The 15,507-nt window shown below is 31.0% G+C and overlaps 1 protein-coding gene across 1 annotated transcript in view; it reads left to right on the forward strand.

The window, feature by feature from the left end:
• Window positions 1-15,507, forward strand: part of LOC122499337 — an 86,773-nt gene that overhangs the window by 5,841 nt on the left and 65,425 nt on the right. Inside the window, exon 2 of the mRNA XM_043607621.1 lies at window positions 2,450-2,472. Within this exon, the coding sequence (XP_043463556.1) occupies window positions 2,450-2,472 (23 nt within the window). The remainder of the gene's footprint in view (window positions 1-2,449; window positions 2,473-15,507) is intronic.

Here is a 15,507-nt window from a genome sequence, read left to right on the forward strand (position 1 = left end):
TTTTTTATAGTTAGAATTTGTGATTCGCGGAGAAATTCTAATTACTTTTATGAAAATGTGGTTTAATAGTAAAAAGCAACAAAAGTAGGTAGAAAAGGAAAAAAATAGTTATTGAAAAGAAGCTTTGAGGATAAAAAAAGTTTTTTCATTTAAAAATATCTTTTTTGTCCTACCTGCACGGAAAGTATGTCATTTCGGGCACTTAAGGCGGGCGCAAAGTAACACATTACGCCCGGGAGTGGGAGAAGCGGGCTGAAAAGTATTTTGCGCCCGCTTGTTAATTATTTGATTTTCTTCATTAAAATGCGACATTTTCGACTTTCTTTTTATGTTGACTATAAAACTGCAAACATTTTCAACTTGTTTTATTTTGTCTATAAAAATTTGCAATTTTTTTTTATTTTCTCTAAAAAAAATAATGAGATATTTGGTTTTGTTCCCATTTCGTTTATCAAAATTGTCAATTTTAAAAGTTCCTGTTTCAGTTTTGTTTAATTATTAATTACTACGTTCTAAATAAATACTATGTTTCCAGAATACATTGTTTTTTATTTCTATTTTAAAACTTCTATCATTAGAGACTTCATTCAATATAATGTTTATATAAAGCTTAATTTTTAACTACTATGAGAGTTTAATCGTGCGTGCCCTCAATGCCATACTTTCCATGCAGTTAGGACAAAAAATTATGTTCGCATCATGGGCGCAAAGGTGATTACGACTTTGGCGAAATTTCGGGACCTCGGGGACACTTTCGCTCCCTCGGCTTCGCCTCGGGCGCGAAATTGTGTCCCCTCGGTCCCTTCATTTCGCCATCGTCGCAATCACCTATTTTGCGCCCTTGTTACGAAAATAACTATTTCATGTCTCAGGTCTTTATAACTCGTTTTAAGTTCTTTTTTTACATATACTATAGATATTCATCGTCGTTAGATTTTTTTCTCCCACTTTTTTCGTATTGACTCGCTTTTTCTTCTTTGGAAAGACATTGTCATCTTGTCATTTCCCTCGTTTTGTACATTTAAAAGTTATGAAATAAAATTGTCTTTATTTATTTTTCGATAGATCTGAATGGAAAATTTGCATATACAATTACAGGGTTTGAATTAGGTCCGTAAATATTGAAAAGGTCCGTAAATTTGTTTAAAGCCCGTATAAAAATCAGTTTTTTTGAAAAAAAGTTCGTAATTTGAATTATGAAAAATTTAATTTATAGTTTTAAGTAATAGTTTCTCTTATTTAACTCGGACAGGTTAAATTTTAGTCAGTATTTGGTTCGTAATTTTTCAATTTTTGGTCCGTAAATCCGTATTTTGAAATACTTTCACTATATACTGGTTCGAGCCCTGCAATTGTAGCTTAAACTATTTTTGCGGGTATCATTCAGATTTGCGAGAGAATATGAACTAATCGAGTATATAAACCCTTGTAAAGGGGGTGGAGAGGCAGAGAAGGGTCGGATTCGCAAAATACATAATTAATTAAGTGCGGCTGCGTGGTTGTCTCGAAGAGAGTGTGATGGAGAATGACAAGGGGGTTAAAACCCAGACATATATAGGGATAAGTCAGAATCATTGAAAGTAAAGTTAGCGTAGTCGGTGTGTGCATTCGCGGTCGCGGATCGAGGAGCGGTAGTACGTTGTGTAGGTAGCCATATAGAGGGTGGTTAGGGCTTAGAGGGCGAGGGTGGTTCTTGCACAGAGGAAGCGCGAGTGCTTTTTAGACGTTGTGAGGGGCGGGAGGGGAAACGCCGGGCAACGCATGCGCTATTGATAGCGTTTGCACTCCGAAACGGTCAGTCGCGCGCGATCTTTCATACGCGCCGCATCCTCGTCAATTCTTTTCTCCCCCAAGATAAAAGAGAAAGAGAGAAACGTTTTTTCCTTTTTATCTCTACCCGAATAGAGAGAATCTGATAAATATTAAGGGAAGATAGATTTTTGAGGTGGCGGTTTGACACTTGACTTTTTTTACCCTTTTCGACACTCCCACCCGGGAGTGAGTGGCGGAAGCGGTGCTTCGCATGAAACAAGGTCGTCGACCGTTTCGCAAAACTCTTCTCATCTTTACTTTTGTGTATTTTTCCTCCTTTTTTTGACTTCTTACCCCTTGTACCGTGAAGCGTGTAAATAATCAAACCGTCTCTGCTTTTTATAATATAGTCGATATTTTGGTATCATCACAAGTGCGGGGAGGTGAATTTTTACGTGTTTTTGAAGGAATGAGGAGAGAAAGGAAAATAAGGTAGATATTGATATCTGTGATAGTATTTTGGTTGAGTTGTGTGTATATTTGGTGATGAGATTTTACAACTGTCAGTGATTGCCGAGCACGTGTTTAGTGAATGACAGATAGAGAGTTCGAGGTGTCCGTCCCGACTTGTCTGACGCATGGGAAGCTTTACTACTGACGGCATTTTCTACTTGCTGCTGAGAAAAATTGTTTAAAGTCTTAGGAATACTGATCTGTTAGGTATGATCTTTTAATTTCTACTGATTACAATTGTACAATCTTCTTATACTTTAAGGGGATTTTTTCTTGTCCCGTAAAGAAAGAACTTTTACTTTTTTCCCTGGGAAAATTTGATTTGTTAGAGAAAATTGTGAGTTAATAAAATGAAATGCAATTTTCTTATTTCAATATCAAAATAACTTAAGACTAGTTAAAGTTCCTTAAAATAAGAGATTGACGCATCTTATTTTAATAACTGACAGATTTTTCTACCTCTACTTCAAAAAATAATTAAATCGACAGTTATCCTGAAGATATCAAATTGAAACAAAAAACATGTCAAAATTGTTGCGATGCAACGTTTAGATAACTTTTTATGTCTTAATTTGATATCCTTGGAAAATTGTTCTTGAAAGGTTATTTAAATTTGAAAAATCTTGATCAAATTTTTGTTAAAATATTTAATAAAATATAAGTTTATAGTAATAATTATATTATATAAAAAATATATAAAATTTAACAATGAATAAGAAATATTTATTATATTTGAATCACAGTTTTTTTAAAGATATCAAATTGAGCCAAAAAACGTTCAAAAATTTTGCTTCGCAACACTTTTGATTCGTTTCTTGTCTCAATTTGATATCCTTAAAAAAGACTGATATGACACACTAGTTAATAGCAACTTTGTTAAGATTTGAAAAATTTCTATAAAAAAAGTTATCTTAAATTAAGTATACGTTTGGTTAAAAATAACAAACCAGATATTAATTAAGAACCCCACTTAATTTTGCTTTACTGAATTTTAAATTAAAAAATTCAAAATAATTGTCAATTCAAAAAATAAAAAAAAAATTAATTTTAAAATATAATTATTGAGAAAATAGAATACAAAAAATTCTACAAGAATTTATTATAATTTTACAAGAATAATTTTCCTTTTACTGAAATTCGATAAAAATTTACTATTTAAACGAATCAAATGTCTGAAAAGTGTTATTATAATTGTACTGTTTCTTGTAAAATTTTTTATTTTTTTAACTTATTTGCAATAGAAAATGGTAGAGTTAGAAAAAAAACCTTGAGTCAATAACATTGCTCTGAATATTCTTTGCGTGGAATAACATTTTAAATCGATTGTGTTGCGTTTTATGAATGAGAACGTAATATAAATTATATGTTTTAAAGTTTAAATTTTTCTAATTTTAAAACGTTCATTATATATTATAAATATTTAATTTAATCATGAAATTTTTTTCAAAATTAATCAATCGTTTAATTTAAATTCTGATAACATAAAAGTTTCTGATTAATTATTATAATAGTATTTTAAAGTGTTTGTTTTGCTTCCTAAAAGTTTCTTTTTTTCTCACGTCCACTTTCCGTGGCCTTGATTTAAAATTAATGAATTTTTTATCATACATACTGCTATATGCCTTAGGAGAACTCAATTTTATACCTGATAAAAGAAAATCGATCGGCATAGCGTGTATTCCCTCTTATCCGTGGGGGCCATGTTTATTGTCGAAAAAAAGTTTCACCGTTGCATTCGTTTTGTTTTTGCTAAAAGAAAATAAACTTTCTGTTTCGGTAGGTCGACAGCCCTTAACTGTATTGTTGGTCTTCATTTCTTTTCGAATCATAAAAATTTTCCTAACCTCTTTTTATGTTTAAAATTTCTATTCTGCAAATATAAGAGATTAATAATGTTACTATTGAGAATTGTTATGTAGGTCAAAAAATGGGAATTTTTTCAAAAATTTAAGTAAATATTGTCATTGTTGAATTAAAAATTTTGTGTCATTTCATGCGAAAGAGATGAGAGAAAGTGCAAAGCAAAAGAATTTTATGCGAAAGGAATATATTTATTTTTTCTTCTTTTTTTATAAGAGAGCTTCGTTAAGTACTCATGCAGTTGACATTTTCAACTAGATTTGCGTTTTCTTCATTTTCTATCTTCTTAGGCAATTTAATCGTCTCGAGTTTATATTATGTAAAATAGGATGAAAAAGAGAAGAGAGGAATATCATTAGCAATTTATATTCGTAATTAAAGAGAAAATTGTTGTTTCCACATTGAATTCAACAGGGGAATTAGTATAAATAGTTAATTCTTGTGTCCATTTTGGTGTTATATGATGCACATTTTTGCCCCTCCATTTGTAATTATTTATTGTTCGCAAAAAACATTCAAATTTTCCATATACGCCATGAGTTCGTTTCAATTATATTTCTCATCAAAATTTTAATTTCTTTTTATATTCTATAAGTAATTTTTATTTAAACCAATTTAAAGAAATAAAATCTAAATGACCTTTCGTACAAAAAGTTGTTTTTTTCGCTTCGACTTTAATTTTCCATTTATATTTATTGCTGTCCTTCTTTTGTTTCTGCTGTACTTTTTATGACCGTTTTAAAACGGTTTTTGTTTTCACTTTTATCTATTTTTCAATATACAAATCTTAAAAAAAAGTTTCACCTTGAATAGCTAAAAAATTTACTGTATTAGAAAAGTTTTTGGTTGTCTTAGATAAAAGTTGTTGTTTATTTGCTATTAAAATTCTACAAATTCTACAAATTTAGATTTAGAGAGCATTTTGAGTATTGAGAGTTGAAAGATTTGTTTTTTCTCCTATTATCAGTGATGTCATCAGTGTTGCCCCGCAGTATAGTATAGAAATTTGTAAGCGAATTGACTGATATGAAACCGATTTCAGTAAAATGCCACGTGACCAAAATGTCAGTAGCGTTCTTGGCGCCATGGGAGTTGAATTTTTTTTACTTTTTCGGCTTTGTCGTCATTGTCGAGGGTTGAACGTCGGTGACTCTGTTTGAAGGGGGAACGTGAGGAGGGGCCCTAATGTAAGAGAGCATTGTCCTCGTTCAGTATCTTGTCTCGTCCTCCCTCATGTTTCAGAGATCTACCTGACACGAACCTTGTATAGTAACAGACAATACGTTTCTGATCTACTCTCACAAACCCCAGCACACAAAGTCGATAAAGGAGTCAAAACTTTCCTCATTAGTTGCATCGATTAAATTGACTATAATCTTCTTGGTTGAATATTTTTCTGTTCTACCAAGAAATTGAAAATGTTGGTTCTATTTTACAGAAACAAATCAAGCTTCTTAATTGTTAAAAAACCTTAAATTGAAAAATTTTTCAATTAGGTGATTATTTGATTGGGGTCGATGTAACCTGGATTTTTCTTCTTCTTAAAATCATTCACGTGGAAATGTCCCCCACCCCCCTCCCACTTGATGTAAAGTTACTTTGATAGTTCAGTATGAAACAGATGGTGGCGTGAAATAAAATACTAACACACATACCGGGCTATTGATTTTTCACCAACCACCCTACAACGGTGACGTCTGGCTTGTCTGTATCTCTCACCACCCCAACCAACGTCTCGACTTTTTTACATGTGTGTTTGCATTTTTTCCCTTTCCTTGTAATTTATTGTCTTTCCGTACAGTGATCGCCTTCTAAAAATTTATCCGATCCTGTAGACCTTTCTCGCCCCTTGATGGAAGCCTAATCGATCTTGCCTTTCTGATGAACGGCGCGATCTTTCATTAACATTTCTATTGACATTTTTCACTGCTTTAAAGAGATTTTGTATTGTAGTATAGGTGCACGAAAAAATCTAACAGAAATTAAATTTAAGATTTATAATTTTCAGAATTTAACAAGTGAATATGAATTTTCGTTTGCTAAAACTGAAATACCAAATTTAAAGCGAAGAACGTTATTTCGATGATAATTAGTAAGTGTTAACAACTAAATAGGTGCCCACTTCTCTCAAAGTGCAAATAAATTTCTAATTTCAAATCCAGCAGTATTCAACTCGAAATACTCCTTTATAATCAGGTTTGTAAATTTAAATTGCGCCTTAGATCTTGCGCGTTTTGGAATCGTTTGATGTCGTACAGTATCATATTATTATCATGGGAAGAAAAGAGAATGAAAAAGTACATCAACTATTAGCTTCCTCGTGAGTTGACACATGTTGACTTGGAGTAATTGCCGGCATTAAATTTAATAATCCAATAGCGGGTGTGTGTTGCGTAGAAATACCAACTGTTTTGTGTGTCCAGAGACCGTGACTTGGACCCAATTGCCTAATGATGTTTCCCCAGAAGTATTTCGCGCACTTTGTCCAGGAAACAAATATTTTAGCAGATCGTATGTGCGTCTTGCCGACAATATATATAAGCAGCTGCTCGACATTTTACTTAATATATCTATTTCAAAATGCGTATTCGCCTACTTGCCAAAAATTGTGATATTGTGCTTTCTTTTTTTTATGGTATTTTACTCGGTGGGTGTTTTCTCGATTTGTAAACGTGGGTAAAAGTTTTCGTTTAGACGAAATCTCTAAAAAGATACTAATCAAAATCGTTCACAATCTGTTTGTCATTTCTGAAGGTATTAATTTTTTAAACTTTTTAGTTTGGTCTCTTGTTTCCTGCACCATTTTAGTAAGAATATTGGAGTTTTTTTAGTCTTTCATGATATAATTTGCTTCATTGGGAACATACAACGGAGCTTGTGTAATAAGGTTAGAAAATTTTTTTTCTTGTGAATTTTTCTCTTCTTTAGCTCCTTGCGTTTTATTTCAGACAAGTTAGGTTTTTAAATATTTAAAATTTTGATGTAAGGGATTATTTTCAAGTTCGTCTTGTTTCGCATTCTTTTAGCCCTTTTATGTTTAAATAAAACATTCTATGGAGTTGGTTCGTATTCCGCCTTTTTGTGCGCTTTGTGAAATCTTCTTAATTGTTCATTCTGCAGAGGCAACTATTAATAAAAGGGAATATTCATAAAGTCTTTGATGTTGACAATGTTATTTTCCGTTGACAAAACACTTTCAGTCTGCCTGCAAATTAGTTTATTGACAAGAGCTACTATCATCTCGAGACAATTCTTAAAAGTGAACATTTTTTTCTACTCGCACTGATCGTGTTCAACAATTGTATTTCATTATAATAACTATTTAAATATTAATTTAATATTTAATTATTTCCGAATATTTTATTAAAACCAAAACACAATTTTGGTGTAGTGAAGTTATAATCGAGTTATATTTTCGAAAAAGTTATTTAGCCGTCAAATATCTCTTGATGAAAATTTATTGCACATATTCTAGTGTCAGAATAGCTTAGTCATTCATTTTAGGCTCGAAATGCTGGATCATCTTTCGGTTAGAGCGAGGCACGTGGGCTTAATTGACTTTCGCATAACTTTGGCAAGACTCAATGAAACAGGACATCTCGGGAATTTGGGGAATTCATGCAACTAAGGCCAATTGTCTTATCGATTACATGGTAGCGGATGTCTTACATTGCAGTCAGAGAATTTTTTCATCTTATTTTTTGGTGAAAAAACGATAAATAAAGGAAATCGAAGTGAAGGAAGTAATAGGGATCGTGAAATTTTGGGGAAGGGTGTTTGATTTATAACACAGTATGAGAGAGACAGAGAGAAAGGGAAGTTCTTGAACCTTCGCGAGATTCTCCTTAGAACCCTACTCACAGTGTGCTTGAGTTTCGCGAAATTCGTTCTCTTTGTGAGTATGTGTGGGGGCATCGCCATTCCCTCCAACCACCACCCACTTTCCCTTTCAGCTAGACACCCTTTTCCTCCCTTTGAAAATATTGCCAGCACGTGCACAGAGCCGCATCGTGCGTCGATAAGCGCTAAGAACGTCTTTAGTGCTTGGCTTGCAAATAAAATGGAACCGAGAGCATGTTATTTTCTCAAAAAAAAAAAAAAAAAAAAAAATGAAGAAAGGAGAGGATTTCCTTCCAATGTATGCAAATATTATTTTTATGTCTCTGCCGGCTAATCGTAAGAAGGAATTATTATCTATCCTTATCGTCTAACTTTTGACAAAATTGGTTTTTGTCATTCAACTATAAATTATGATATTTTTTAACATACAATTTTTAAAATGGGAATTTTTTTCATTTCCACGTCCAATTTCTTTTTCAAACCCGGAAAAAGTTTATTCGTTAGTAATTGTTACTAACAAATATTGTATTCATCAGTAAACTTTTTTTAACAAGTAAATTTAAGGAACAAAAAATAAAACTATCAATTAATGTAACACGTATTTCTTGTACCATTGTTTTCTAAACCTTTTTTTAGGTTTTCGAAACCTAACATTTTTTTGTTAGTTACATTTACTGGTAGTTTAAAAAAAGTTTATCGATGAATACAATGTTTGTTAGTAGTTACATTTATTGGTATATTTTTGTACATATAGTTTCATAGTTGGTTAGTGTTTACATTCAATGGTATGGTTCGAAACCACAGTTGCAAAATTGTTTTCAACTGCAATTTGTTTCCTTTTGATAACTGTTGAATTTATTTACAATTGCTTTCGTTATAAAGTTTTCATCTTGTTAAGTTTTCTTAATTGTTTCAAGTTTCTCGAATTGTTTAAAGTCACAAATTATATTCAATTTGAAAGAAATGTTTAGTAACCACAGTTTTCAAAATAAGACGGTAGTTGTGGATAGTTAGAGAAAATGTTTATTTTACAGAATGATTGAGAGTTGATAAATGAAAATCGATGATGGTAATTATAGTTGATGTAGTTAGATTGTGGTAGTTATAAATTACAGTTTGTTCAGGTGTGACTTCTTTCAGAGTACAACAAATTGTAGGAAAAAATTATTCATTCTACCACTTTCTCTTTAAAAAACAAAAAAAGACATCGTTAAAATGCAAATACAAAGTTAGATTCTAGTTGTAAATTATTGTTTCAATCTCACTATCGTATCTCTGAATTGTCAGGGATAATTTATTAAGAAAATGGTTTAACGATGCGAAGGAAAAACAATCGTTTTATTCTAAAAATAGAATCTTTCTTTTTGGAAAATAGAATCATTTTTTCTACTTTTTGAAAAGTGTTTCATTTTTATTGATGTAAAATAATTTGGATATTGAATAAAAAATTTCTAGGCAATAGTTCGAAAGTAGTAGAATACCAATGAAATGATTTAATCAATTTATAGGTTTTTTGTGCTTTTGTTCTGTTTGAGAGAAAAAAAAGATATGTATATTATGAAAGTCAGCAAGTGAAATTTTCACACGTGCAACTATACTCACCAGATGTTGTTAAGTTGCCAATCAAAACGACAAGGTCGTAAGATTTAACGAGAGGTTATATTGGCTAGAATATCTTTGTCTTCTATCGTATAATAAAATAAATATATTTTTTACTGATCTTGATCGTAAAATTTTACAGTCGATCATCGATTTTTTAAAAGTGTTTTCATCTTTCTTCGTTTTCTCAAGAAAAACAATATTAAGAAATGCTTCTTAATATCAAAATTTCCAAGAAGAAATCTCTTTTCTTTGTATGATTTAAAATTTGCAATTTTTATTTTTTAAATAAGTAATTTTTAAGGTAATTTTTCAAATATTAGTTAAAGTTTGGAAAATAGTTTTTCAGGAATTTTTGTTAAAGGAGGTTATTAACATTTTTGAAAAGAGATGACTTAGTTTTGTGTTGTATAATGATAAGATCGAAAAGGAAAGGTAATCATTGGAGAGGGATAGAAATAGAATCTCTTGGGAAATGATCCCCTTTTATATGCGCCACCGACCCTACTTTTCCTTCTTTCTTGTTCGTTCATCTTCAAACCGGAACCCGCTGGCTTCGTATCAGTTTATAGGTATCTTGCCGAGTTAACTCGTAAACCCGAGGACATCGCATCGCGCGCCCAGTGATGAAAACGCCTATAAGCGAACCCTCCCTGTTTCGCCATTATTTTTTAGGGAGCGCTGCAAAAATTTATTTTATTCAGTTATAAACTCGTGCTCGAATAGCTCATTAAAGTCATAAAGAAAATTTTCTTATTTTTAAAAGATTCCAAGTTGTAATCTAGAAGAAAGGTGATATTTATATTTTAAAATGTTATGAATGTTTTAAATTTTAATTTTATTCAACGTAGTTAAATATATATGTAACTGGAATATTAGAATATCAAACAGTTTTCGAACAATAGAAATAGAAATATATTTTTTTTTAATTTTCGATTAATGTTAGGATGTTTTTTTATTATTTACACCCGAAGTGTAAAGTTTAGGAGAAATGTTTTTTGCTCTGCGAGAAGCCATGTTACTGGCTAACCCAGATAGCACATCAGTATGAAAAGCTAGGGAAAAAAAGAAGAAATCTGGTTTTTCATTTCATGAAAGAGATTTCTACATGTGTCAACACGCTCGAGGATTATATGTACTTACGACTGTCGCGTCAGCTTATTTTATAAAAAAAAACTCACACTTTCTTACGGATGAGTGTTAAATTGCCTTAATTTGCGTCCTTTTTGAAATTCGCATTTATCGTTTTTGCTTATTGTTCACTTTTGAAAGTAGCGAACATGAATTTTTAAAATCTAAAAATCAAATTTCAATAAAATAAAAAAAATTAGTTCAGTTTGTTGTGAATAATTTTATTAGGACTTTTGTACATTTTATATTTTTAATACAAAATTAGTTAAATTTTAGTACAAAACAACGAAAAAAAGGTTTTAGAAATAAAATTTAACTGATTTTGTATTTTTTAACAAAAACCAAAAGCTAGCCAAAATTTACAGTATAATAAAAAAAGAGTTTAAATTCAATGTTTTATTAAGAAATAAAAAAAGAGTTTGTTTAAAGTTTTTATTTGCAAAGGAAAATTGGGGGCTTTTTGTATTAAACTTTGTCGATTTGCTCCTTACTCTGACTAATGAAATTTTCAATTTGTTAATTAAAATTCTTTACTCTCGTTACATGAAATATTTAAAGTTTTGCGTGTATATATATTGTGAGAATAGTTGGTAAGCGCTGTAGGATTTTTTTCTTTTTGGCGTAAGTTAAGTGTTCTTCTCGTATGAAAAGCTTTTCTTTTTTAACCCCCAAGACTCTGTCCTACTTTATAAAGTAAATAAGCAACTCTATTTCTTTCAAAAAGGCGTCATCTAGTGATTTATGAGATGAAATTTTTGACGAATATCATTGCAACGTATTTATTCTACGGATTTCTTTTAATATTTTAGTCTTTTACGAAGTGGTATTTGATGGATCAGAAAAATTGGAATTAATTTGTAATTATTATTAATTATTAAAAGAATTCTTAATGGGATTTTTTGGACTTTTTTGTACTCTTGTCATCAAATTTACAAATCTGCTTCTTCGGAATGGAGATGAATTTGTATTTATTTCGTAAATAGAATTTAAAAGTTTGCCTATTAGCATTTAGATAACGAATCAACTTGAAAGATGTTACAAGAAAATAGTTTTCAAACACTCGCGCGAGACTAATTCAAGTTTATTGCTGCAAAAGACATGAGAGATTTTTGTAGTATTTCTTCACCGTACCCTTTTAGCTTCTAAAACTTTTTTGCTGTGAATATCCGTTTTAGTGCTTTGAAAAAAGGTAAATGACTTTTGCGACTTAGGTAATTTATTTTGAGTTTTGAGAATTGGCTTTTGTTATTGATTTTTAAATTTTGTTTCATTAGTTTTCACTTGTTACAAAAAATTAATGTTTTCTTAATTTATTTCGCAATAAATTTTTTTTATTTTTATCGCAAGTGGGAAAATTCAAAGCAGTTGTTGCTTTTTATTTCAGGAAAGAATTAAAATATATGGTTTGGTACATATTGCGATGTATATTTAGTGTCATATAGGATCCTGTCCGTAAGTCGGATGCTGTACAAATTCAAATTCACCCGGAGGACTTTGAATCAGCATGCAATCGTCGTGCAGTTTTAAGCAGACAGATATGAGGAACAAACTCTCGTCGTGACTGGAGGCTTTATATTCTGTGTGAGAGAGAAAGAACGAGGTCGTCGGCAATTAAACTTTGCACTTATTCGTCGTTCGGCGTGTATTATACAATATTACAAGTTGACCGCTGGCATGCAAAATTATTACTTCGCCACTAAAACCTCGTATTACGAGTTCACACCACACACTGCAATATAGTATTGAAAAAGCGGAAAAATTTTCTCTGTAAACTTTTCCATCACAGTTTTTCTAAGGATATCAAATTGAGACAAAAAAAAGTATCAATAGAATCCTGAGAAAAACAATGATTTCTGAATAATTTAGAGCGAATGGGTGAACAAAGTAGTTGGAGTTTATTTGATTCGAATGATAACAAGGTAAACGGGAATCGTGTGATTCGAAATGTGGTGACTTTGCGTGATTCTAAATGTGAAATCGTGTTAAATTTTCTATGTAGATAGGACGGTAGGGGTTTATTTCTGCATAGGGCAAGCTTAATTAACGCTAAAGAGGGGACGAAAGGATCGAGCCAGATGGGAGTTTATCTCAACGAAACTAAATTTCAACATTGCTTGTCGCACCCCTGGGAATTCTCAGAAATTCCTTCAACTATATAAGTGTTTAATTCCCAACGAAACTATAGCAGGAAAAAAATATTGCTCTGAATACTAAAAAGGGGAAAAAACTGTTCTTTTCCATTGGTAAAATTTATTCTTTTCATTTGGCAACAAATTGCGATTTTTATTCTTTTCATTCGATTGTTATGTTTTATTTGTTGTCTCAATTATTAGTGAAGTCCACACGTCAAATATTTTAATTTTTTTAATTTTCATATATTTTTTTATATTTTATATTTGTTTTATTTTTGTTTTAGTTTTATTACATTTTAAATATATATTTATGTAAATTACAATTTAAAACTATAGTTGATTCTTAAAATTTACATTGCAAATGCTTTTTAAAGCACTTGGAGAATTTCATTCGGTCAACAGACCAAAATGAAATTGTCTCCGCGCATTTAGGATTATTTAATTGGTGTTTTCAAGGCACAGTAGTTAACTTATTCAAATATTTGCAAACGAGAATTTCTTCTTCCTGTTTTTCGTATTTTTTTCTGATCTCTTCATCATCATGTATAAAATACTGAATTGCATTTTTTTTTTAAATCTATTTTATCTCAAAGATGACAATTAGAAAAAATAAAGTTCTTTCGCAAATCCACATTATACGATTCGGCTCTTTCCCTCGAAAACGAAGCAGACGGTTCAATGCAATGAATCTCTTTTTTTTACCCTCGAGCTTCTCGAACTCTCGGTTTAAAATCTTTTTTTAGTCTTTTTTCTCCTTCTGGAATGGAAAAAGGAAGGAACTTACAGTTCTAATTGTGATCGTATCTTCATTATGTATTCACGAGGGGAATGGTGGTTTTTTTAGTAGGATAGAAGAAAATGATTATATTCTTGAATTTAGAATATCGATTAAAGTAAAAACGTAGAAAAATATGATTCACTTATTATTTTGCCAACTGAGAAAGACGAATTAGTTAACGAATTTTTTTAATTGAGCGATATTGGTGAAAATTTTCTCGAGGGTAATATATTATTTTTTTTGAGCGATATAAAATATTGCACTCTCGAATCCCTTGACATTTTCCGTAAGTTTTTTAGGGAAAATTTCTCTGCGAAAAGACGTTACTTCACGTTAGTGGCAATCAACCAGTTGGTTGAGCAACGAGGTTAATAACCTCGTTGAGTTAACGGTCCAACCTAAACCATAATTTAATCTTTTCCACATCAAAGCTTTTGTACCATATATAGGTACTAATGTCAAAAATCAATCGTGTCGCTAATGCATAAAATGTAATTATAATTAATATCGTGGTACCTGTTGAAAGATTGATTGGATTAAATTAACAATTTATAGTAAAAAGTAATTTGCTGATTAATTTGTCAGAAGTCGATTGTGAAATTGTTTGTTGTTGATCTGCAACAACAGGAGTAATGGAAGATGGACTATGTCTTTGGTAAATAGAATTCACATTCAGACGGGAAACCCTATTTATCCATTAGGCAGAAACGTACTGTTGAGAACGTAGTTTCCGGTTTGCAGGAGATTCCGCTTAATTAATGCATTACGCGCGTCCTTTGGGATCAAGTCATAGATTGGGTTGAGAACTCGGCCGTTTCACGGAATTAATCAAGTGTACACGAACTGATTGAGAGATTCTGTGGATCCATCTTCATAAAGTCTGATTTATTTCTATATTAGTGGAATTGTTGGTGCTTTCTTCATGTTTTATTTATTAAATAATTTATTTTATTAAAGTTTTAGGTGAAAAATTATTAAAAATTACTAACAGTTCTTGTGGGTTTCACTATATTTCCTATTTAACGAGATAAGTAAAAATGTTTGAAAAAAACTAATAATAATAAAAGTAATGAATTAAATAATTTAATGTGTCATAAATTAATGAAATGTAGTTAAATATATTGTTAAGTAGAATGTAATTATATCGCGCACTAATTATGGAGCAATTAAGGCTTAATTATTAATTAAGGTACCTTTTTTCCCAAATTGGATTAATCAGAATATCATTGAGTTCATAAATTGGTACAATAAATCCTACTTAACAAAATGACGATAATTTATTATACTTTTGTCGACAGAACTTGTGATTGAAAGTTAGTTAAAATTTAACACTTTTGAATATTTGGGGAATCTTATTGGTGTAGATTAATACTCAATTAGAGCCAGAGAGTGTTTGAATGTTTATTTGCGTTGTACATGTAGAGAAAGAGCAGGGAACATATAAAGCAGAAATAACTTGATTGTGTTATACGATTCGGTGATTACACACGTTGTGTGACCCCTGCTTTGCAAACTCGTTTGTATTGTAGCAATCATTCAGCTGTATTTTGTAGACAATTGGCTACTTTATAATCTCTATTTTTCAAAAGAGAAAAAAGGAGATTTTATTTTTTAAAAAGATTTGTAGATTTTTTAATTAAAATCTGTTGTTGAGGATCAAATTTTTTGTTTGAGGATCAGCGTTTGTCAAGGTAACAGCTGATAGTTATCATTCGACACAATTTGGCACAATTTAATTCTTAATCAAACCTTATCAATTGTTAAGCAACCATTGCTGAGAGAACTGTTGACATCAGTTGCAAAGGTTATGTTGTTAAACAACAGTTTAACAAAGTTTGGTAACAAAGTGTCTTAACAATCGATGCTGGACAGCTATTAACAATAGTTGTTTAGGAAATATTG

This window comes from Leptopilina heterotoma, unplaced genomic scaffold, assembly GCF_015476425.1.
Source record: "Leptopilina heterotoma isolate Lh14 unplaced genomic scaffold, ASM1547642v1 Lhet_167, whole genome shotgun sequence".
Taxonomy (NCBI): Eukaryota; Metazoa; Arthropoda; class Insecta; order Hymenoptera; family Figitidae; genus Leptopilina; species Leptopilina heterotoma.